Raw genomic sequence first — 23,494 nt, forward strand, 5'->3', positions numbered from 1 at the left:
GGACTTAGCACCCTCCAACTATCACTTGTTTTTGTCCTTAAAATTTTTTTTGAAGGGCAAAAAATTCAAAAATGAAGAAGATATCAAACAAGCACTGGTTCAATTTTTCGCATCAAAAGATAAAACATTTTTAAAAAAAATGGGATATACAAATTGCCCTCACACTGGCAAGAAATCATTAATAATAATGGCAATTATGTTATTTAATAAAGTTTATTGACAGTAAGAAAAATTTGTATTTTGTTTTATTCCAAAAATGGACAGAACTTTCTGGTAGACCTTATATATAACCACATTATACACACCAACAGAGGAAAGCTCAAATAGTACTTCATTTTTAGGAAAGACACCACATTACAAGACACTGAATTTTTTTCTTTTGCTTATTTTATTGATTTTTAGAGGGAGGAAAGGTTAGAGAGGGAGAGAGAGCCAGGAACAATGATCTGTTCCTATACGTGCCCTGACCGGGGATCAAACTGGCAATCTTTGTGCTTCAGGATGATACTTTAACCAACCGGACAATCTGGCCAGGGCAACACTGCAACTTAGTGTTTGGTAGAGACCTTGTAAAATCTTCAAGGAGGAGGAATTGGAAACTCAAAACTTCCCTAATCTACTAGAATGCCCTTGGCTATCAATGAGTGCTGGGCCCCTGAAGCAGCTGGGACAGTGCGATGATCCCCAAATAAGCATTACTATCACCTTAGGACAGTGGTTCTCAAAGTGTGCTCCAGGGAGCACTGGTGTGCCCTGGCCTAGAAGATTTCCAGGTGCGCCCTATGGTATTCCAGAGAAATAGGTGCCTGTTGGGGACCAAAAAACCAACAGGGTTTTTGGAGTTTAGATTTTGGGGGCACACAGGTGTGGAGAATTGGCTGTAAGCTGACAGTCTGCCCAACCCCCACCTCACTTGCCTGATTAGGTTGCAAAAGGCTGTTAAGCTGTGGTGCTGGATTGTTTACACTGCCCCCATGTTCCCCAGAAAGACTGGAGGCAAGTTTCTTCTATCCTTTGTTTGGTGTAAAGTTAAGATGATATATGTATGGTGGGGGTTTTCTGCACTCAACACAATTAAGAGTAAAAAGAGAGGAATTCTTTAATGTATTGATGAGGAAATAGGAGTTTGCCTTTCAAATATATGACCAAACATTGAAGAAATCGCTAGGACATATCAGGCTCATGTTTCTTATAAACACAAGAATGAAAAAACTTAACACATTCGCACAGGGACCTGCCGAATTTACTAAATCTTACTAAGAATGTTTCTATATATATAAAATAACTTTTTGTCTTTTTTTATTTTTTAACCCCTTTTTTACGAATTCTAAAAAGCATAACTCAAAAAATGTAACATAAAAATGTTTTTTAATGTCAGAATAAATTAAATTTTATAGTATTTCTTTTGTTTAATTACCATAAAAGCACACTTGGACTTTATATTTTTTCTTTAATATTTGACTTAATTATTATAACATATTTCTCAGAAATTAATATTTGATTTAATTATTATAATATATTTCTCAGAAATTTGTATATAGTGCACCTACAAGTATTTGTAGGATTTTATTTTATTTATTTTTTATTTTTTTTTGTATTTTTCTGAAGCTGGAAACGGGGAGAGACAGTCAGACTCCCGCATGCACCTGACCGGGATCCACCCAGCACGGCTACCAGGCTCTGCCCCTCCGGGGCGTCGCTCTGCCGCGACCAGAGCCACTCTAGCGCCTGGGGCAGAGGCCAAGGAGCCATCCCCAGTGCCCAGGCCATCTTTGCTCCAATGGAGCCTTGGCTGCGGGAGGGGAAGAGAGAGACAGAGAGGAAGGAGAGGGGGAGGGGTGGAGAAGCAGATGGGTGCTTCTCCTATGTGCCCTGGCCGGGAATCGAACCCGGGTCCCCTGCACGCCAGGCTGACGCTGTACCACTGAGCCAACCGGCCAGGGCCTATTTGTAGGATTTTAAATGTGCTCCAGACTTCAAAAAGTTTGAGAAGCACTGCCTTAGGATATGAAGGTATATTGTGTGCCTTATCTGTAAGAAGTATGCTTTATTTGAGAAAAAAAAAAAATTTCACCAGACTGACAATTGACCATTAACTAAAATAAAATATTTTAGTAAGGAATGTCATTTCCTGTTTATGAAAATTGCTCTTTGTGAATAAAAAACCCCTTGGTTCACTTTGGGAGTTCAAAAGGGAGCTAGTAGACTATTCCTTGTAGCTGAGCATGTGAAAAAAAATACTGAAAGAGTTTGACTAACATTTGAGGAAGTGTCACCATAGGTGGCTAAAAAACTAAGAGAAAAGGGGTTGGGAGAAGCAATATTAACATAAGGAAAATGAATGTTAAGTGAAAGAGAGGAAATGCATTCTGAGTTACAAAGAAAACCATGGATGGGGGATGGGCAGGGCCAGTGGCTAAGAGTTACCCAGTTCTCCTTTGCAGTATCTCCTTTGGCACTGATCCTTAAACCAAGTGAATATATATTAATTTCATAAAAATAAAAATCAACCAACCTCCCCAAAAGAATTAGGAGTGTTGTAGAAGATGTGAAAATGCAGAAACATAAAAAAAACATGAAAATTTACTCATAACCGAGAAACATTTGGTAGACATTATTTCCTTCCATTCTGTCATAAATTTTTACATGTACTTTTCTTCCTAATTTAATTTACATTGAAATTATTTTTATGGTTTCTTTTATATTTTAAATTGATGTGATATTAATATGTTAAACGTTAATATCTCCATTAACATCCTGTCATGAATGGGACGAAATCTAAATGGTTTTCTGTTTTGTGGCATTTCCAAGATTTTTTTTCTGTAGTTTATGAAGTACTTAATACAGTGGTTCCTTGTCTATCGTGGGGGTTAGGTTACAGAACCTCCCACGATAGGCAAAAATCTGCAAAGTAGAGACCTTGTATTTTATTATTTATATTTTAAGGCTATGACCGCTGACCCAGTCAGTGCCCCAGATACAGAACGCAGTGCTCTGGTTGGTCGCCTCCCATCCATCAGCCAATAGTGTGCCGTGTACAATCTCACCTGGGCAAACTAGCTCAAGTGGAAGCGGCTACAGCTGCATTTTCCATCCCTCTGAGTCTTGGTCTACTCATCTGCTGTACACTACGTATTTTATTTCGATTTAATATCCTTTTAATATGCTTTAATTAAGATATTTATATTTTTTATATTGTCTTCAATTTTTTAGGCTAGAAAATGCTTATTTTACTGCCAAAAAATTAAAATAATATATAAAAATACCTATATACTGCAAAATATAGCGAAAAATCTGCCATACAAAATTAGATATATACAGTTTTAAAATCAGCGATACAGTGAGACTACAAAAAGTGAACTGCTATATGGCAAGAGATGACTAGTTGTTTTTGTGCTTAGTATTGTTGCCAGTGAAAATGGGTTCTTGTTATGTCTGGAGAAAGGCATTTCAAAGAGCACACATGTGGGAGAAGTTTAAGCACAGTGGCAAGACCTGTTGGGGTGAAGGGAAATAAGAGGCCCTCAGGGATATAGAGGGTGGACCGGCTCTAGTAGCAACTGCTTGGAGATTCCTGATAATCCACCATATATTTTCTTGGTTTTTGGGAATGAGTAGGCTTGCTTTCAGACAATTCAAGCTAATTCCTGAGTTTTTCTGGGCTTGTGTGGGATCTCCCCTCAACCAATCCCCTCTCCTGGATCCTGGATCTTTTGGGGTTCTACACCCTTATTAAATCCAATCCTTAACCTAGGTTTCCCCAAGATATACTCCACCCCCTTACATCACTGTTTTGGCTCCCACTGCACATGCCCCAGAGTTCTGCATCATCTGGTTTGTACTAGTCATGTGTTTACCTACCCCTGCAGCATATTACATAGCTTCTACTGTGCTTGTGCCTAGCAAGGGAATTTCCCCTGTTTTTTTTTTTTTTTTTTTTTTTTTTTTTTGTATTTTTCTGAAGCTGGAAACGGGCAGGCAGTCAGACAGACTCCCGCATGCGCTGGACCGGGATCCACCGGCACGCCCACCAGGGGGCAATGCTCTGCCCATCCGGGGCGTCGCTCTGTCGCGACCAGAACCACTCTAGCGCCTGGGGCAGAGGCCAAGGAGCCATCCCCAGCACCCGGGCCATCCTTTGCTCCAATGGAGCCTCAGCTGCGGAAGGGGAAAAGAGAGACAGAAAGGAAGGAGAGGGGGAGGGATGGAGAAGCAGATGGGCGCTTCTCCTATGTGCCCTGACCGGGAATCGAACCCAGGACTCCTGCACGCCAGGCGGACGCTCTACCACTGAGCCAACCGGCCAGGGCGTCCCCTGCCTTTTTTTACCCTTTAATTGGTAATCCTCCGTACTGGGCCAGTTACTCCCAGGAGAGGTCGAAAAGCTGCTCCCTACAGCAGTGAATAGGGGTATTAATCCCCTTTGCAAGGATTCCCCTATTCCCTGGGGTCTCTGAAGTTCTAACTTTCAGATTTAAGCCTGATGATGTGTAATTTCCAAACTCAGTCAGGCCCAGCCAGTCTGATTCCCTTCTCTTTTGTTAATTCCTAGCTGCCTACGCTAACAGTATTTTTTATCAGTACCTGAGTGTTACATCTTTAGTGAAATTCCCCATGGTGAAGTATTTTGTTCAGATGGTATAAATGTTTTCATAACATACTCTTCCTTTGCTTTTATTTTTTACATAATCCCAAATTATACTTGGGAAATATTGGTATACCAATTTATAGCATCATTTGCACAGTATAAGAAGGAATACCTATTTTACTTTGTCAGTATTGAAACTTACAAAGCTCATGTTTTAAAAAGGTATCTTTAATTTGCTTTCCAACTCTCTCTGTCTCTCTGAGAAGGCTGTGTGCCATAGTGATTGAGAGTGAACTCAAGAGTTACACCAACCTGGTTTCTAACCCATGCTATGTGACTAGTAGTCCTGTGACTGCAGGGACAAGACACTTGAAGTATTAAGACTCAGTTCCTTTGTCCAATATCAGTTCTCAACCTGCCTCCTAGGGTTGTAAGGATCTTTTAGGGAAAGTGCTAACATAGGAACTAGTTCATAGGATATACTCAGAAAAGTGTATTAATTATTATTTCTGAAATTGAAACACTTAAAAAAATAATTATTAGCTATTTTCCTTTAGTTTATCTTTTTTTTATTTTAAATAAATTCTTTTTGGAGCCCATTTTACTCCGTTCTCAGAATAGTTTATTGCTTTTGGCTGCTTTTCAAGTGGACTATCATGTATTTGCTAATTATCTTTATTTTGTCTTATTTCTGATAATTTTTTTTTAATTTGAGAGGAGGGGAGATAAACTCCTGTTATGTGCCCCAACAAGGATTCACCTGGTGACCCCATCTGGGGCTGATGCTCTCTGCCCATCAGGGGCTGATGCTTGCAACTGAGCTATTTTTAGTGCCTGAGGCAGAGGCTCCAGAGAGCCATCCTCAGCACCCAGGACCAATGTGCTTGAAAGAGAGAGAGAAAGGGGAGAAGGAGGGGGTAGAAGCAGATGGTCACTTCTGTGTGCCCTGACTGGGAATTGAACCCAGGACTTCCACATGCTGGGCTGATGCTCTACCACTGAGTAAACCAGCCAGGGTCTATTTCTGATAACTTTTCTTCTCATTGTTTCATGAGTTCTATTTGCCTTTGTCAGAACTGTTGAAACAAAGCTAACAAGTATCAGATAACACGTCTGTATCATGTCCCTGGTCGGGAAAGAAGAGAAGTACCTCTAATATTTCGTCAATGATGTTGGCTGCTGGGAGAGGTAATCCTGGTCATGTTAAGGAAGTACTGGATATCTTTCCTATTTAAGGACCTTTATCATAAGAAGACTATCAAGTTATTTTATGGTTAGTGTATTTCCTGCCACAAGATTATCCTGTATATCTTGGATAAATCCTCCAGGGCATTTTTGAACCTGAGTCGTCAGCATCCCAAGTCAATGCTCTATCCATTGCACCACTGCCTGGTCATAGAGCATTTTGATTTATCTCTTTTTCATGTAGCAACTTTTATAGGACATGAATATTTCAACTGAGAAATGTGTGGGAGGTAAAATAGTTTACCTTTCTTTCGACCTTCTAAGTTCTTCTAGCTGGGTTAATAAATTAATTTTTGTCAGGCAACTCAGAAACAGTGGGACATGGGGCGTACTAGGCTAACTGGTTTTGTCTGAAGCCTTCTTGTTTACTGCACTGAATTTATATTAGGCTAAGGAGACATCCTCAATTGTGGGTGGAGCACAGAGTGCATTCCTAACAGCTGTGGCTGATGCAATGCTGTGAGAATACTCCAGCTCCCAGAAGCCTCCTGGGCATTCCTAGGAAGGAAGCTCGCCCACTCAAAGGAAGTGACTTAGAGCCTACCACATAGCTCCTTGTTCTTTTCAGCCATTGGCTATGAATGATACGCTGTAACACCCTATTGGCTGAACCCATGCATATAAGCTAGCTTACTTCCTGAATAAAGTGGTTCTGTGTCACTGAACCTGGTCCTGGAGTTGGGTCTTTGCGTCTCCGTTGTCCTCACCCCCGGCAGGACTTGTCCACAACTGGCGCCCAACGTCGGGTAGGGGCCTAACCGGCATCTAAGGGACGGGTGAGTGACCCTCTGCAATAGGAAACCTCCCCCACTCTCGAGCGCCACAGGCTCGAGCCCTGCATGCCCTATTGCAGAGTAAGCGAATTGATGAATGTGAAAAGGATTTCTGTACTTACTGGGAGATTCTCTCTGGTCTCAATCCCTGGATTGAGGATGTGCCCCTCTGGGACCCAGATACATGGGCCTGAGCTTTCCAGCACGTCCCTTCGGCTGAAGTACATGGGGGACAAACCTTCCCTCTTGGCCTCATTCCTGCCCTGCTAGCGATAGGTGCCTGCCTGACCAGTGCTCCTCCTGGGGACCCTCCCCCAGTGCTAAAGATATTGCAGGCTGCCTCTCTCTCTGAGGAGCCCCTACCTCCCTATTCGCCCCTCTCCACTTAGGAGGAAAGTAGTTTAGCCTCCGAGTTTGCGGCTGAGCACACAGAAACGAAACCAACCGAATTGCTAACTGTGCCATCAGCTCTGCCACCAGAAAAAGCAGAAATCGCTACTCCCGCATTCCCTGCCGGGGCTCAGTGCCCCTCTCCAGCCTCTCAGACACCATTTTCTCCAACACATGTTCCTGCTGCAGACCCATGGGCCAGCCTATACACCCCCATGTGTCTTTTTTCTTTCTGTCTGTCTTGTCTATTTTTCTGTATCTCTCGCTCTCTCTTGCCCCCACCCCTCTCTGAAATGACGCTGGAAGGACCCAGCCACGGCTCAGTGGCAGGGACCACACCTTCTAACGCAAGGGAGAAGTTATGCTTTTGTTTTTCAGCCAGTTTGGATCCCAAGAACCCCCCAACCTGCTTGACAGGGTTTCTTGGGCACCCACTAAGTGGTTCAGTCTTCACCCGTCCAAAGACACAGCCCTGGACTTCACACCGACTACGCCTGCAGGGAGGAGGTCCTCAGTGCTCCAGAAGAAGATCTCACGGCCGGCATGCGCGCCCCATCATCTGGGGGGATGTGGAGGCTTTGGCGGGGCAGGCCCAAAGAATGGCCCCTGACAGGCCCCCAGGCCCTGGTGCTCTGATCTTGCTTATGTGTGCTATAGTGACTGCTGACTCCCAGATGCAGGCAGCGGCAGCCTGGGGCTCAAGCCCGGCAGCAAGAGCTGGTATTTTCAGTTCCTCTTTGGAGGATGAGGAGAATTGGGCCGGAGTTGCGATTCGCAGACTCCAGAAGGTAAACAGCGGCAGCTGTGGCAGGAGGATGAACAGAAGCCAGGCTTGCATTGCCGAGTGGCTGCTGCAGGGAGTGCCTGCTAAGCTGCTGGTGGGTTCGCTGATATTTTGGGACATAGGGTTGGAAGCCATCATGCTCTCCAGAGCAGGGATGAAAATGCTGACTGCCATTGCCACGTGCTCCTCTTGGGACAGTGTAAGACCTGCCAGGATGGCAGGGATGAGGGGGGTGGCTGAGGCCTCATGTGCATGGACTGATTTTCTGGACCACAACCCGAGTGAGCACTGGCTCCTTTGTTGGTTTGACTTAGGGATTTTGGACAATGTAAAATACCCTGATGGAGGTGGAGGGTGGCTTTGCTGGAGGCCCTTCCCCTGCCCTGGGAAGCTAGGAAGAAGGCTGAGGACATTTTGTGCTTTTGGCAAAGTGCTCAGAGACTGGTGAAATGTACCTTTATAATTGTTGAAATTGTATCATTTGTCATATTGTTGTAATTTGTGTAATGTGCCTTGCAACCATATGCAGTACGCAGCCCACAGCAAGCCATCCGTTCTGTGTTTGGACGCTGGGACCTTTGTGGGAAGGGGGCGTGCATGGACCTACCTCCATTTTTTACAATCAAAATGGAACCTAGAAGGTCTTTGTAACACAATGGGAGGGAAATGACATCCTGACCTCTAGGAGAAATCCCCTGTTTAAGACCCCCATTCTATTTCCTAACTAGTCAAACATTACAGAAGCTTGCCTCATTGTTTAATTCAGCTAATCTATTAGCATATAGTATAGTAGGTATTATAGTTGTTTTAGTTCTACTAGGGTTCCGTTGCATAATGCATAGCATTCAGAGGCTACAACAACAGCAAACTTTCATTCATCAAGTCCAATTGGCCTTAATTAAAAGAGAAGGGGGAGATGTGGGTGGAGCGCAGAGTGCATTCTTAGCAGCTGTGGTTGATGCAATGCTGTGAGAATACTCCAGCTCCCAGAAGCCTCCTGGGCACACCCAGGAAGGAAGCTCGCCCGCTATAAGGAAGTGACTTAGCACCAACCATGCAGCTCCCTGATCTTTTCAGTCCTTGGCTATGAAGGACACGCTGTAACACCCTATAGGCTGAACCTGTGTATATAAGCTAGTTTACTTCCTGAATAAAGTGGATCTGTGTCACTGAACCTGGTCCGTGGAGTCGGGTCTTTGTGTCTCCGTCGTCCTCACCCCTGGCAGGACTTGTTCACACTCAGTCTTCCTTTTTTGCAGCAGATTTCTTTCTCAGAATCTCTTGGGCAAGAAAGGTGAGAGAGTCAACTTTTCTTTCTGACTCTTGTTTCTTAACATCTTAAAATCAGTGTCCCAAAAAGGCAGCTTCAGGGTGGCAAAACTTTGGCTCCCTTCAAATGGAATGCTATTTCTGACTTCACTGTGAGCTTTGAAGGTTGAGATACTTCTTCTCCTCTTTCTGCATTAATGTTAATAATTATTGGATATTAAAGATGGAAGGACACACAGATCATCTGGTATCTCCCCTTCTTGATACAGGGAATAGAAGTCAGGTACTGTATTCAGGGCTGCAGATCTGGGTGTGCGCCTCTCCTGACTCAGGCCTTTTCCTCTTGATGACCTCGTTTGTTTTTCTCAGTTCAGTATTTTAAAAAAGAAGAGCAAAGCTGCTTTATATTGAGGAACTATTAATCTTTCAGTTTTAAATTCCCCTTGACATAAAGAAACAGAAGTGCACTGATTTCTCCTCAGTCCTAACAGAGCACTGAGGTCTGGCCAGGCTGGCGTGTACCTGTTGGGAGAGGGAGGGCAGGTGTGCCTTTTTGGTTATCAGTGACAAAGATCAGAGGCCCAAACAGATTCACCAAGGACATTATTGGGGACACAGTGTTTTACTTATGGTCTTTCTTTTTTTTTCTTTCTTTCTTTTTTTTTTCTTCATTTTTCCGAAGCTGGAAACAGGGAGGCAGTGAGACAGACTCCCACATGCGCCCGACCGGGATCCACTCGGCATGCCCACCAGGGGGCGATACTCTGCCCCTCTGGGACGTCACTCTGTTGCATCCAGAGCCATTCTAGTGCCTGAGGCAGAGGCCACAGAGCCATCCTCAGCACCCGGGCCATCTTTGCTCCAATGGAGCCTCGGCTACGGGAGGGGAAGAGAGAGACAGAGAGGAAGGAGAGGGGGAGGGGTGGAGAAGCAGATGGGCGCGTCTCCTGTGTGCCCTGGCTGGGAATTGAACCCAGGACTCCTGCACACCAGGCCGATGCTCTACCGCTGAGCCAACTGGCCAGGGCCACTTATGGTCTTTCTTAGGTTGGCCATTGAATTAAGTACTCCAACATTTGAGGGGAAAATATATGCAGATGGGATAATGAGCAGGCATGTAGGATCTTTCCTAAGCCATTGAACTTGTAACAAACCAGATATGCCCAGAGCCCTAAAACTGTTCTTTCTCAATTCATCTGGGGGTCGAAGGTACGAGGCGCTCTGTGGCCCAGCAACCTCTCTGTGTGGGCTGTGACATCTTGGGGCCAAAGCCAGAGGTGTCCCTGTCCCAGGCCAGGGAAGACCAGTGCAGTGGGAGGGCTCACAGACACTTGTCTTAGTCCTGGTGCGTTTGAGTGTGTGAGGGGTGTGCAGGGCTCTGTGCTTTGCTTTTGGGTATTTACTTTTTTACCTAATTCCTAAGTCAGAAGCCTTCTTGTTTTTCCAGGTGTTTCTCTGAATATTGAGAAGCAGGCAGCCTTTGCTAATGTAAAATCCAAATAACTACAAATAAGTATAACTTTGACTATTTCATACATAGCTACTTTTGTTTATATAGCTATTATTCCCAAGGCTCTGAAAAACCCTAAGGTTGCTGTTGTGTCATCAAAGAATCAGTTATATTCAGAAGCATTTTAGTAATGTGTACGTTCCATTGTGCTTTCATTAAAAAATTAGAATCTAAGATTTGTATGAAAATCTCAGCACACCAGGTACAATCAGAACTGCAAGTATTCTCTGTAATAAAGAGGGAGTTTGAAAACAAAATGTTTAGACAAAGTAAACAAAATGTATCAGTTTTTAGTTATTAAATTTAAATTAGTTTCCAATGGCTTTTGTAAGAAGTTACCACAAACTCTCTCAGAGTTCTGGAAGCCAGAAGTTTGAAATAAGTAGGTTTCACTGAGCTCAGCTCCCTGGGGAAACAGCTTTGAGCTGCATTCCTTGCACTCCTCGGTTGACTCCCCTTCCCCTATTTTCCAAGCCAGCATGGCATCTGGCTTCAGGCCTCACACTGCCTCCCTCTTATAAGGATCCATGTAATTACATTCAGGAAATAGGGTTCTTCCAGAGTCAGGAAAAAAGCATTTTGGGGATGTACTTATTAGGAGGATGAGGTGTAATGACAGGATCTATTGGAGTGAAAATACAGGACTTCCCCCAGGTGCCCAGTGTCTCATCTATGACCAGATGGCTCAGCTCTGTCCTGCTGTGGAATAAGTCCAGCCTCAGGGGTGCAAGCCTGAGCTTATCCTCACCATGCCCAGGACGACCAGGAACCAGAGATGCAGAGCTTCTCTGTTTCGTTTCCACATCTGCACTTCCACTGCCAAGGCTGCACTGGGGCTTGGGAGACTGCCAGGCCCACGTGGCTGCTACACAGAGAGAGTGCACACAAATGAACTCTCCTAACTTGACCCATGCTATTGATATGCGCCTTTGTGGAGCTTTGATTATATTGCCTTGGGCTTGGGAGAGAGCAGGCTTTCTTTCAGTCTAACCCAGGGGTCCCCAAACTATGGCCTGCGGACCCGAGGCCATTTATGCGGCCCCTGCCGCACTTCCGGAAGGGGCACCTCTTTCATTGGTGGTCAGTGGATGTGGATGCATCCTGTGCTCCTGGAGTACTGTATGTGGTGGTGCCACAAAGCGCGTTGTCACTCACGTCCAGTACTACTTCCAGTGACACGGGATGCACGCGTCACGGCTCCGAAAGCGCGTCATATCACTTGTTACGGCTAGCAGTGACAAATATGGAACCGGACATTGACCATCTCATTAGCCAAAAGTAGGCCTATAGTTCCCATTAGGCCTACAATACTGGACAGTTTGTTTATTTAAATTTACTTGTTCTTTATTTTAAATATTGTATTTGTTCCCGTTTTGTTTTTTTACTTTAAAATAAGATGTGCAGTGTGCATAGGGATTTGTTCATAGTTTTTTTTATAGTCCGGCCCTCCCAACGGTCTGAGGGACAGTGAACTGGCCCCCTGTGTAAAAAGTTTGGGGACCCCTGGTCTAATCCATCGTTTTTCTAATCCTTTGTGGGCTTGTGCTGGGTCCTTCCAGTCTTCTTTTCCCCAGGTTTTCCAGGCTACACTCTGCCCCTCTAGGTCACCATTCTGGCGCCTATTCTGCATGCCTCAAAGTTTTGCTGCATCATCTATCTGCCTTCTACTGTGTGTGTACCTAGCAGCAGCATTTTCTCTGTTTGTTTTCTTCCTCCCTGGGTAATCCCAGCTAATGACCAGTAATAGATTAAGTCCCCTCACAGTGGAGGATGTAGCTGTCCCCTAGGGATGCTGTGGTTTTCTAGTGAATCAGGCAATGCCCAGTTCAGCTCCCTTTTTTAACTAGCTACCCATGCTAACACAGGAACCTCTGGAGGAATCCTCATCATCTCAAAATCCTTTATTCAGTCACATCTGCATTCTGTTTTGTCATATAAAGTAACAGTCACAGGTTCCAGGGATATGTATGGAGTCACCTTATTCAGTTGTGGGTGCTAAAAAAATTACTTTTTCTCCTACCTCTCTGTTCTTCTGGTTGGGCTAATCATCAGATCAACAGAGACAGATTAAAGAAGAAAATCAAGTTTTAATACATGTGCATGGGGAATTCACATAGGCATGGAAATTCTAAAGACAGGCAAAATTTGATAGATATGTCATTTTGGACAAAGGAGAAGGGGGGATGGGATCTTATTTTCAGAACTGAGGATGGGTGATTTACAGATGATTGAGGAAGAGCCAAATACACATGGCAGGAACATTCTTGCTTCAATGGAACATGGGGTAATCTAGCTACCAGGCCCCTGCTTGGTGCCTTCATATATGTATGTATGTATGTATATATGTGTATGTGTGTGTGTGTGTGTGTGTGTGTGTGTGTATCTTAATTCAAATTAGGCCAAGGTGAACATCCTGTTTCCTAACTGAAGCGGGCCTTTCATCTAACTCTCTTAGAAAAGGAGGGAAGGTCAAAGGTTCTTTCTGAGTCTTTTGTTTCTTAATAACCAGTTTAAAATTTATATCCCAAAAAGCAGCTTCCAGGTGGCAAAACATTGGTCCACTGCAGTGCTTTAGAGCCACAGGTACACATGTAAAGGCACCTGGCAAAGAAGGGGTTAACTCAGCAGTCTCGGGGCCTTGCTGTTCTCCTGTCCCCACTTCCCCCCATGAGAACAGCTGCTCTTTCTTTCCTTTCTGCATGTTCTGCAGGTTTCCACCCCTGCTCAGATGAGTCATCTCCCCAATCTTTGGCTGAGAAGTATTGGTTTGACAAATATTTTAACTGGCTTTGCTTCCCACGAAGCCCCCTCCTTGGCCTGCTGACTGCAGCTACAGTCCTGACTGGTGGCCCCCATGGCTTTTCCTCTCCCCTGGTTCCTCCTGCACCCTGCAGGCTCTTCCTCAGCAAATGGCTCTCAGGGAAGTGGTCCAAAGACAGGACATTGGCTCTGAGGTCAGCCTGTGTGCTCCTTAGCTTGCGACAAGATTTTGAGACGTTCTAAATTATAATGACAGTGGTCATGGAGTGAGAGAGACAGATTAGCCCGTGAAGAGCTGTAGACCATCTCTGACAGAAGACTGCTAATTTTTCTGCATATCTGTTGGAATTTAGGGTTAAGTTCCAAGTGTGTATTTGCGAGATTATCCAAAAGAGAGAATAAATAGCCAGGCACCGTCCTACCGCAGGAACCTCCACTTGTCCCTTACACAGGAACTTCCCAGTCTGCTGCCCACAGCTAACCCACGGGAGCAGACACTCCCTGCGACTGTGCCAGGCCCCTAGCTGGTCCCGCTCCTGCTCCTGCTCCTCCCAGCCCTTTCTCCATAGCGGATGCCAGTTCTCTCACAGGGCCTTACGTTTTATCTTAAGGCTTGAGGGCATCCTAACATGGAGTCTTCTCTTCTGTGTCATACAAACATTTAGCCTCCTTTTTTTTTTTTTAAAGATTTATTTATTTTATTTTATTTTTTACAGAGACAGAGAGAGAGAGTCAGAGAGAGGGATAGACAGGGACAGACAGACAGGAATGGAGAGATGAGAAGCATCAATCATCAGTTTTTCATTGCAAGACCTTAGTTGTTCACTGATTGCTTTCTCATATGTGCCTTGACCGCGGGCCTTCAGCAGACCGAGTGACCCCTTGCTCGAGCCAGCGACCTTGGGTCCAAGCTGGTGAGCTTTGCTCAAAACAAATGAGCCGACCTCAGGGTCTCGAACCTGGGTCCTCGGCATTCCAGTCCAACGCTCTATCCACTGTGCCACCACCTGGTCAGGCTAGCCACCTTTTTTTATGCAATATTGTGATTGGATTTATTATTATGAATGATTTTAAGTTATAAAGTAATACATACATGCCCATACAACACACAAAACAATGTAGAAACAGAACCAAAAGCCAGTAACTTCTAATCTCTCCACCAGGGAGGAACTAGGGTAAGTAGTTGAATGCGCCCCCTTCCACACCTCCCCTGGGCTCCCAGACAAGCACACAGATATAAGTCCTGCTGCCCGCTCATGACACAGGACTATATTATAAACATAACCTCAATTTTTTTTCACTTAAAATATATTAGAAAGACACAAAATAACTTAGAGGTCTCCCCCCAAAACACAGAGTTTTGTATGGGTACCTGTTTGTTGATTGGATGAAAGTGTCAGTGGTAACAGTGAACAGAATGAAATGCAGTCAACATTGTAAGTCTTTATTTACATGAAACTGATTTTAAGTCCATTGTTTCAGACTCAGGATCATGGATGCCCTGTCGGAAGTAAATGGCACTTTCGCCTTAAACCTTTTGAAAAAACTGGGTGAAGGCAACTCGAAAAATGTGTTTTTCTCGCCCATGAGCATCTCCTCAGCCCTGGCCATGGTTTTCATGGGAGCCAAGGGAAACACGGCAACCCAGATGGTCCAGGTACGTGCCTGCAGCCATTTCTGGGCAATAGAAAATAGTTAATTTGTCAGTTAACGCTTCCTCCACCTTTGAGGTCCCGAAGGACTTGCTCTCTGCTAGCGTTGCCGGGGTGTGAGTGGACTGTTGCCAGGAAAGGACGTGTTAGCCCCTGTGCATGCCCTGCGGTGAGTACTTAGGATCTGTTAGGGATGGAGTGGTGCCCTCTAGTCAGGAGAATGAGTGACCTTACCGTGCCCTGGTAATGGCCCGTGCAGGAGTTTGTGAGTAGGTATAAAGTCACAGGGTCCAGGTAGGTTGAGTCCTGTGGTGGTCTTTGGGTATTGTCAACTGCTTTCCAATTGTTAAAAATGTTTATTTTACTTTTCTTATTGAACTGTAAAGCTTAGTGCTTAAGATGAAGACTTACTCTAGCTGGATTGGGTGGTGCTTCTGTTGCACTTGGCCCTGCTGAGTCACTGGCATGTCTGCGGGTGTTTCTGCGTGCTGCCTGGTCCCCGGGGCCTCCCACAATGTGACTCTTTGGCAGGGTATCCTAGGCTCCTTTCCAGCACAGACCCCGCTTCCAGGAAGACTGGCTGGAATGTGCCAGTGCTTCTTGAGCCTGTACTCTGTTCGAGGTGGGCTGTGCCTAGGCATAAAGACTAAAGGCATTAGCTCATCAGGCTCTCTGACTGTCATAGTCTGCCCTTTGGCTCCTGATGTTTCTTAGCCCTCCCAGGACCCTGGAATCTCATTTCATCTTGGTGCCAGGCTCAGGCTTGAAGTTTGAGAGGAACAGAGCTCAGTGCAGCTCCTCAGTGTGGCTCCTGGGTATAGATCTTTAAAGACAAATTGTTGCTCCCACCCACCCCCACCCCTTCCATCCCAATATGCAATAGTGAGACAGGAAAGGATGCCTACAGTGGACATACCCTTCAAAAATTGGGAGGTGGGCACATATCTCAGTCTGCTAGGACTGCTGTAACAAAGTACCCCACACTAAGTGACCTGAACAACAGAAATTTATTTCCTAACATTTCTAGAGGCTGGAAGTTCAGGATCAGGGTGTCAGTGGTATTCTTCTAAACAGTTGTGGGATTTCTGCATGTCTGTTTAAATCCACTTCACTGGACAAAAGCATATGACCAATACCTGTTTGAGGCAGGGCTCTGTGTTAGCGGACAGTCTCCTCAAGATGCTCAGAAGGCCTCTACTTACCTAGCAAGAGGGTCTGTGAAACACTTCCTTAGTCTCTAAGGTTTTAACAGAGTGGATCTGTATCCTGCCCTTGAGGTCTGTGTGTTGGATTTGACTGTTGCCCTGTGGTCATTTCTTACTTTTGGAATTATTTGCTAGCTGGAGAGGCTGGGAATAAGAAACTTAAAAAAAATTTTTTTTTCTAATTTTTCTAAAGTTAAGAAGTGGGGAGGCAGAGAGACAGACTCCTGAATGTGCCTGACCGGGACCCACCCGGCATGCCCACTTGGGGGCGATGCTCTGACCATCTGGGGCCATTGCTCTGTTGCAACCAGAGCTATTCTAGTGCCTGAGGCGGAGGCCATGGAGCCATTCTCAGTGCCCTGGCCAACTTTGCTCCAATGGTATCTTGGCTGTGGGAGGGGAAGAGACAGAGAGAAAGGAGAGGGTGAAGGGTGGAGAAGCAGATGGGCACTTCTCCAGTGTGCCCTGACTGGCAATCGAGCCCAGGACTTCCACACGCCGGGCTGATGCTCTACCACTGAGCCAACCGGCCAGGGCTGGGAATAAGAAACATTTTAATTTTCTACCAAGCAAGTCCTAGGTTGTAAATATTTCCTTTAAATTCTGCTTGAAATGAAATTATTTTTCTTATTTAAAAATTCTTTTCCATTGAGAGAGAGAGAGAGAGAAGAAGAAGGGGGGGGAGAGAGAGAGAGAGAGAGAGAGAGAGAGAGAGGAGAGAGAAAAGCATCAACTTGTTCCGCTTGTTCCATTTAGTTGTGCACTCATTGTTTCTGTCATATGTGCCCTGACTGGGGGTTGAACCTGTGACCTCAGTGTGCCAGGATAATGCTTTATCCACTGAGTCACCAGGCCAGGGCCAAAACAATTTCTTCTTTAGCTCATCTTTGTGTTCTCATACTTTATCCAGAGAACTAAAGGAAACCACTGGCAAAATGTCCAACCTTTCCCATCATTGCATGTGACGGTCTCTCCCATTCCTCTGATGGTACATGCCATGAGCCCCTTTCCCTGGCCTCCAGGAGTTGTTTACTGGATTCCCTCCAGCCTCTACTCACAGTCTCCCCACTCTCTTCCTGAGCAGCCTTTGCCAGCTGCCCGGGTTCAGAGCCCGTGCCGTACACATGCTTTAGGTTTTTGTTATGGCGGAACTCCATGTCCAGATTGCTGTGTGGGTCTCCTGTGGCTGTAAAACAAACTGTCCCAAACACACAGTGGTTGGAAATAACAATGGTTGATTACATTCCAGCTCTTGTGGCCTGACCCCATGGTGCCAGGTGGGATTACTCATGGTCCAGGGCAGGCCTCTGTTGCACGTCTGGGGCCTTGGTACTGGCTGTTGGCCGAGGCCGCCCAGTCTACAAGTAGCTCTTCCCGTCTGGTGTTGCTCTGCAGGGTTTTCCACATCATCTCCACAGGACAGCTTGGACTCTTTACACCATGGTCACTGTGACACAGGAAAGTGCATGTGGAGCTGCCAGGCCTCTGAAGGCCCACTGTCACTTCTGCAGACTGCTGGTCAGAGCCATCACAGGGCCAGCCTCGACCCGTGCACGGGGTGACAGGCTGCACCTTTTGGTTTCAGGAGTGGCCTGTCTTTACAGAGCATGGAAGGCCAGATTGACTCCCTTATTTTCACGTAACCTACAAGGATTGAGCACCCAGAACCTGGGTTTTCCAAGGAGCATTTTTACTCTTGCCAGTGAGGCAGGGCTCTGAGTCTGTGCAGATGTTTTATAAAGAAAGAGCGGCTTTTCAGAGACTTAAAAAGAGAATGGGTATCAATACTTGTATCAAGACAAAATAGACTTTAAAACAGAGGTCCCCAAACTTTTTACACAGGGGCCAGTTCACTGTCCCTCAGACCTTTGGAGGGCTGCCACATACAGTGCTCCTCTCACTGACCACCAATGAAAGAGGTGCCCCTTCCGGAAGTGGGCGGGGGCCAGATAAATGGCCTCAGGGGGCTGCATGCGGCCCTCCGGCAGTAGTTTGGGGATGCCTGCTTTTAAACAAAGGTTGTCTTTAGTTGGATGAATCTTCTTTTACGCTGTAGCAAGGATCTCTACCATTCTTAGGCAGAGTTTAGTGTTGTGTCCAATATCCTGAAGTCAAAGAATACTGAAGTTGTATGTTTTTATTGCTTTGTATTTTAGGCACTTTCTTTAAGTAAAAGTGGAGGTGGAGGTGAAGATGTCCACCAGGGTTTCGAATTGCTTCTCACCGAAGTTAACAGGACTGGCACACAGTACTTGCTTAGAACTGCCAACAGGCTTTTTGGAGAAAAGACTTATGATTTCAACTCAGTAAGTCATAATTGCTGTTTTTCACTAAGAAAGTAAAGACCACAAGGTGGTGAGGAGGTGGTCATGTGGTCCAGCGGAAAGCCTGTGGGCTACAAATTTGCACGGAAGGGCCTGAGCTCAGGTCTACTAACCTAACACATTTCCTTTAACTATATTTTAGTTTTACCCTCTGTAAAATGAGTGTCGTAACAAGTACTGTCTAAAATTTCTTGAAGCTTGGGTAAATCATTATAAAGAAGCTAACCTAGAGGCATAGTGCAATTCAATATGAATCAGCCAAAACAGAGAAATTATCAAAATGAATATTTCTAATCATTATTTTTTTACATTTTGCATTTTTTTTGTGCAGTGAGATATGTTCCATGTTTTAAAAATGTACATATTTTGATTGTTTTTTTCCCCCAGCACAGGATTTTCTTTAAAAGTTCCTATTTGTTTAAATATATTGGTTTTCTTTATTTATAATGCTTTCTGTATTTTTCTTTTTTCTGTGTGTGTGACAGAGACAGAGAGAAGGACTGATAGGGACAGAGAGGAAGGGAGAGAGATGAGAAGCATCAATTCTTCATTGTGGCTCTTCAGTTGTTCATTGATTACTTTCTCATATGTGCCTTGACTGTGGGACTACAGCAGAGCGAGTGACCCCTCGCTCAAGCCAGCTACCTTGGGCTCAAGCCAGCGACCTTTTGGCTCAAGTCAGCAACCATGGAGTCATGTCTATGATCCCACGCTCAACTGGTGAGCCTGTGCTCAAGCCAGTGACCTTGAGGTTTTGAACCTGGTCCTCTGCATCCCAGTCCAATGCTTTGTCCACTGTGCCACCACCTAGTCAGGCTATATAATGTTTTCTATTTTTCAAAAACCAATCAAGTGATATGTGACTATATTCCACTTATGTGAAAACACAAAAAAGCAGACAAAGCATGAGCCCCCTCAACTTTTGTCTGTACCCCATCACTCCCCTCCCCTGTATAAGAGCTTTTATAGATTTGAAGGGTAATCTTCTATATATAGAGAGATTTGTTTTGTGAGGTTCCCCTACACACTGTCACTGTAACATACATATTCTGTTATAATTGGTTCCTTTCCCCCTAACACTGTGACTAAATTCTTTCCCTCTCAGTGTATGTGTGTCTGCCCTACTCTTTAACTGTTATCTGGTGTCCTTTTTTCTTTTTTAGTCTTTCTTTTTTTGTTCTTCTTTCCTTAGTTAAAAAAATTTTTTTTTTTGTTTTTCTTTCTGTTATCTGGTGTTCTTAAATATGGATGTACTGTAATCATTCTTCCATTGGTGGGCAGTTAGGTTGTACCTAATCTGAGCCATAAAGTGAATACATGTGAACTTGTAAAAGAAAGGAAGGGAGTGAAGTTTTTAAGTGAATGTTAGTGAATATTGTGGAATTGCTGTCAAAAAGGCTGCAGCCACACCACAGTGTTTTTTGTTTTTGTTTTTGCTTTTACAACTTGTTTTACTTATTTTTATTAGTGTTAGCTGCTTCCATCTTTTTATAAGCCTTAGATATAAAGAAAAACAAAACTTTCAATAAACACAAAAGGTCTCAAGATCATGTGTTATTATAACGACACATTAAGAAATATACACAGCCTGACCTGTGGTGGTGCAGTGGATAAAGTGTCAATCTGGAATGCTGAGGTCACCGGTTCAAAACCCTGGGCTTGCCTGGTCAACGCACATATAGGAAGCAACTACTGAGTTGATTCTTCCTGCTTTTCCCCCAATCCTCTTTCTCTCCCCTCTATCTAAAAATCAATAAATAGAATTAAAAAAAATACAAACACACACAACTGAATGAAGTAAAGATAATGACAAAAACATGAACATGAAGGGGCTGAGTAAAAACTAGTGATTTTTGAGTGTGATAGAACATAAGCAAACATCAACTTAAAACAGACTGCTAAAAACATATTGTGGTATATATGAAGTACATTATAACCACAAAACACAAATCTGTAAGAGCTACATAAGCAATAAAAGGAAAGGAATCCAAACGTAGTATAGGATGTCAGTAACATAGAGGAGAGTGGGAGAATGAGGAAGGAACAGAGAACTACAAAGACAGTCAGAAAACAATAAAATGTCAATAACTATATACACATGAATAATTATTTTAAATGTAAATAGGCTACATGTACCAATTAAGAGACACAGGGTGGCTAAATGGATAAAAAACAAGACCTGTACATTTGTTATCTATAACAGACCTGGCTCAGGTTGAAAGACACACATAGACTGAAAGTAAGTGGATGGGAAAAAGTATTTCATGCAAATAAAAATGGAAAAAAGAAAAGAATGGGTATCAATATATGTATCAGAGAATAGACTTTAAAACAAAGTTTGTAACAAGAGACAAAGAAGGGCATTTCATAATGATAAAGGGAGCAATCCAACAAGAGAAGATAACCCTTGAAAATATTGACACACCCAACATAAGAGCACCTAAATGTGTAAAGCAAATCTTGATGGACATAAAGGGAGAGATCAACAGCAATACAGTCATAGCAGGGAATTTTAACACTCCATTGACATCAATGGATAGATTTTCCAGACTGAAAATCAATAAGGAAACAGTGGCCATAAATGACACATTAGACTGAATGAACTTATTAGATATCTTTCAAACATTTTAGCCAAAGGCAAAAATATATACATTATTTTCAAGTGTGCATGAAACATTTTTTAGGATGGAACACATATTAGGCCCCAAAACACATCTCGGTAAGTTTAAGAAGATTGAAATCATGTCAAGCATCTTCTTCAATCACAATGGTATGAAACTAGAAATCAAATATAGGAAGAAAACTGAAAAACACAAACTCACAGAGGATAAATAACATGCTATTAAACAATGAATGAGTTAACAAGGTCAAGGAATAAATCACACTATACCTTTAGATGATGAAAATAGAAACACAGTGACCTAGGGAGAGTGGTTAGGCAAGATAAAGAAATAAGTCATCCAGACAGGAAAGGAAGAAGTAAATCTGTCTTTATTTGCAGATGATATGATATTATAGATAGAAAGCCCTAAAGATTTCACCAAAAAAATTGTTAGAACTCTTAAGTAATTCAGTATGTTTGCAGGATATAAAATCAGTATACAAAAATCTGTTGCTTCTCTATATACTAATAATGAATGATTAGAAAGAGAAATTAAGAAACAATCCATTTACAAATGCACCAAATAGAACAAAACACTTAGGAATAAATGTAACCAAGGAGATGAAAGACCTGTATATAATAACCATAAGACACTGATAAAAAGCATTGAAAAATACATAAATCTAAAGATATGCATTCTAATGGATAAGATGAATTAATATTGTTAAAATGTTCATACTACCCAAAGCAATCTATAGCTTCATTTCAATCCCTATGAAAATACCATGGGCACTTTCCGCAGAACTAGATCTAACAATCCTAAAATGTATATGAAACCAAAAAAGACCTTGAATAGACAGAGCAGTCTTTTTTTTTTTTTTGAATATTTCTGAAGTGAGAAAGGGGGGGACAGACAGGCAGACTCCCATATGCACTTGACCAGGATTCACCTGGCATGCCCACCAGGGGCAATGCTCGGCCCTTCTGGGGCATTGCTCCGCTGCAATCAGAGCCATTCCAGTGCCTAAGGTGGAGGCTATGGAGCCATCCTCAGAGCCCAGGCCAACTTTGCGCCAATGGAGCCTTGGCTGCAGGAGGGGAAGAGAGAGATAGAATGAAAAGAGAGGGGGAAGGGTGGAGAAGCAGATTGGCGCTCCTCCTGTGTGGCCTGGCCGGGAATCGAATCTAGAACTTCCACACACTGGGCTGACGCTCTACCACTGAGCCAACCGGCCAGGGCCCAGAGCAGTCTTGAGAAAGAACAAAGTTGGAGGAATCACACTCATTACCTAATAAACTATACTACAAAGGTATAGTAATCAAAACAGTATGCTACTGGCATAAAACCAGATACATAGATCAACAGAATAGAGAGCCCAGAAATAAAACCACATCTGTATGGTCAATTAATCTATGACAAGACAAGAATATACAATGGTATAAAGACAATCTCTTTAATAAATGGTGTTGGAAAAACTGGATAGATACACACAAAAAACCCGAAACTAGATCACTTTTTTATACCACATGCAAGAAAAAACTCAAAATGGATTAAAGACTTAAACGTAAGACCTGAAGCACAAATCCTACTATAAAAACACATAGGCAGTGAATTTTTCAACTTCACTCTTAGCAGTATTTGTGTGTGTGTGTGTGTGTGTGTGTGTGTAATAGAGCAAGGGAAACAAAAGAAACTACATTAAACTAGAATGTTTCTGCACAGTGAAGGAAACAACAAAATGAAAAGACAGCTTACTGAAAGGGAGGAGATATTCACCAATAATATATCTGATTAGGGGTTAATATCCAAAATACATAAGGAACTCATACAACTTAATGCTAAAAAAGAAAATTCTAATTAAAAATGGGCAGAAGGCCTGAATAGACATTTCTTCAAAGAGGACATACAGATGACCAATAGACATGAAAAGAGCTCAACATCACTAATCATCAGGGAAATGCAGATTAAAGCCACAATGAGATAAAACCTCACACCCAGGGGTAGTCAACCTTTTTATACCTACTGCCCACTTTTGTATCTCTGTTAGTAAAATTTTCTAACCACCCACTGGTTCCACAGTAATGGTGATTTTTAAAGTAGGGAAGTAACTTTACTTTATAAAATTTATAAAGCAGAGTTACAGCAAGTTAAAGCACATAATAATAATTACCAAGTACTTTATGTTGGATTTTCACTAAGTTTGGCAGAATAAATCTTTATAAAACAACTTACTATAGTTAAATCTATCTTTTTTTTTTTTTTTTTTCATTTTTCTGAAGCTGGAAACGGAGAGACAGTCAGACAGACTCCCGCATGCGCCCTACCGGGATCCACCCGGCACGCCCACCAGGGGCGACGCTCTGCCCACCAGGGGGCGATGCTCTGCCCATC

At 43.5% G+C, this 23,494-nt stretch overlaps 1 protein-coding gene across 6 annotated transcripts in view; it reads left to right on the forward strand.

The window, feature by feature from the left end:
* LOC136400418 (serpin B6-like) overlaps positions 1-23,494 on the forward strand; it is a 91,991-nt gene that overhangs the window by 49,905 nt on the left and 18,592 nt on the right. For 5 of the 6 annotated variants that reach the window (XM_066377059.1, XM_066377055.1, XM_066377057.1 and 2 more), the window contains exons 2-3: positions 14,802-14,976; positions 18,333-18,482. In XM_066377059.1, the coding sequence (XP_066233156.1) occupies positions 14,812-14,976; positions 18,333-18,482 (315 nt within the window). In that variant the 5' untranslated portion in view covers positions 14,802-14,811. Of the gene's footprint in view, positions 1-6,513; positions 6,610-14,801; positions 14,977-18,332; positions 18,483-23,494 lie in introns of those variants that run through there. The other variant, XM_066377060.1, reaches the window with a different exon arrangement.

Source organism: Saccopteryx leptura, chromosome 3, assembly GCF_036850995.1.
Source record: "Saccopteryx leptura isolate mSacLep1 chromosome 3, mSacLep1_pri_phased_curated, whole genome shotgun sequence".
NCBI lineage: Eukaryota > Metazoa > Chordata > Mammalia > Chiroptera > Emballonuridae > Saccopteryx > Saccopteryx leptura.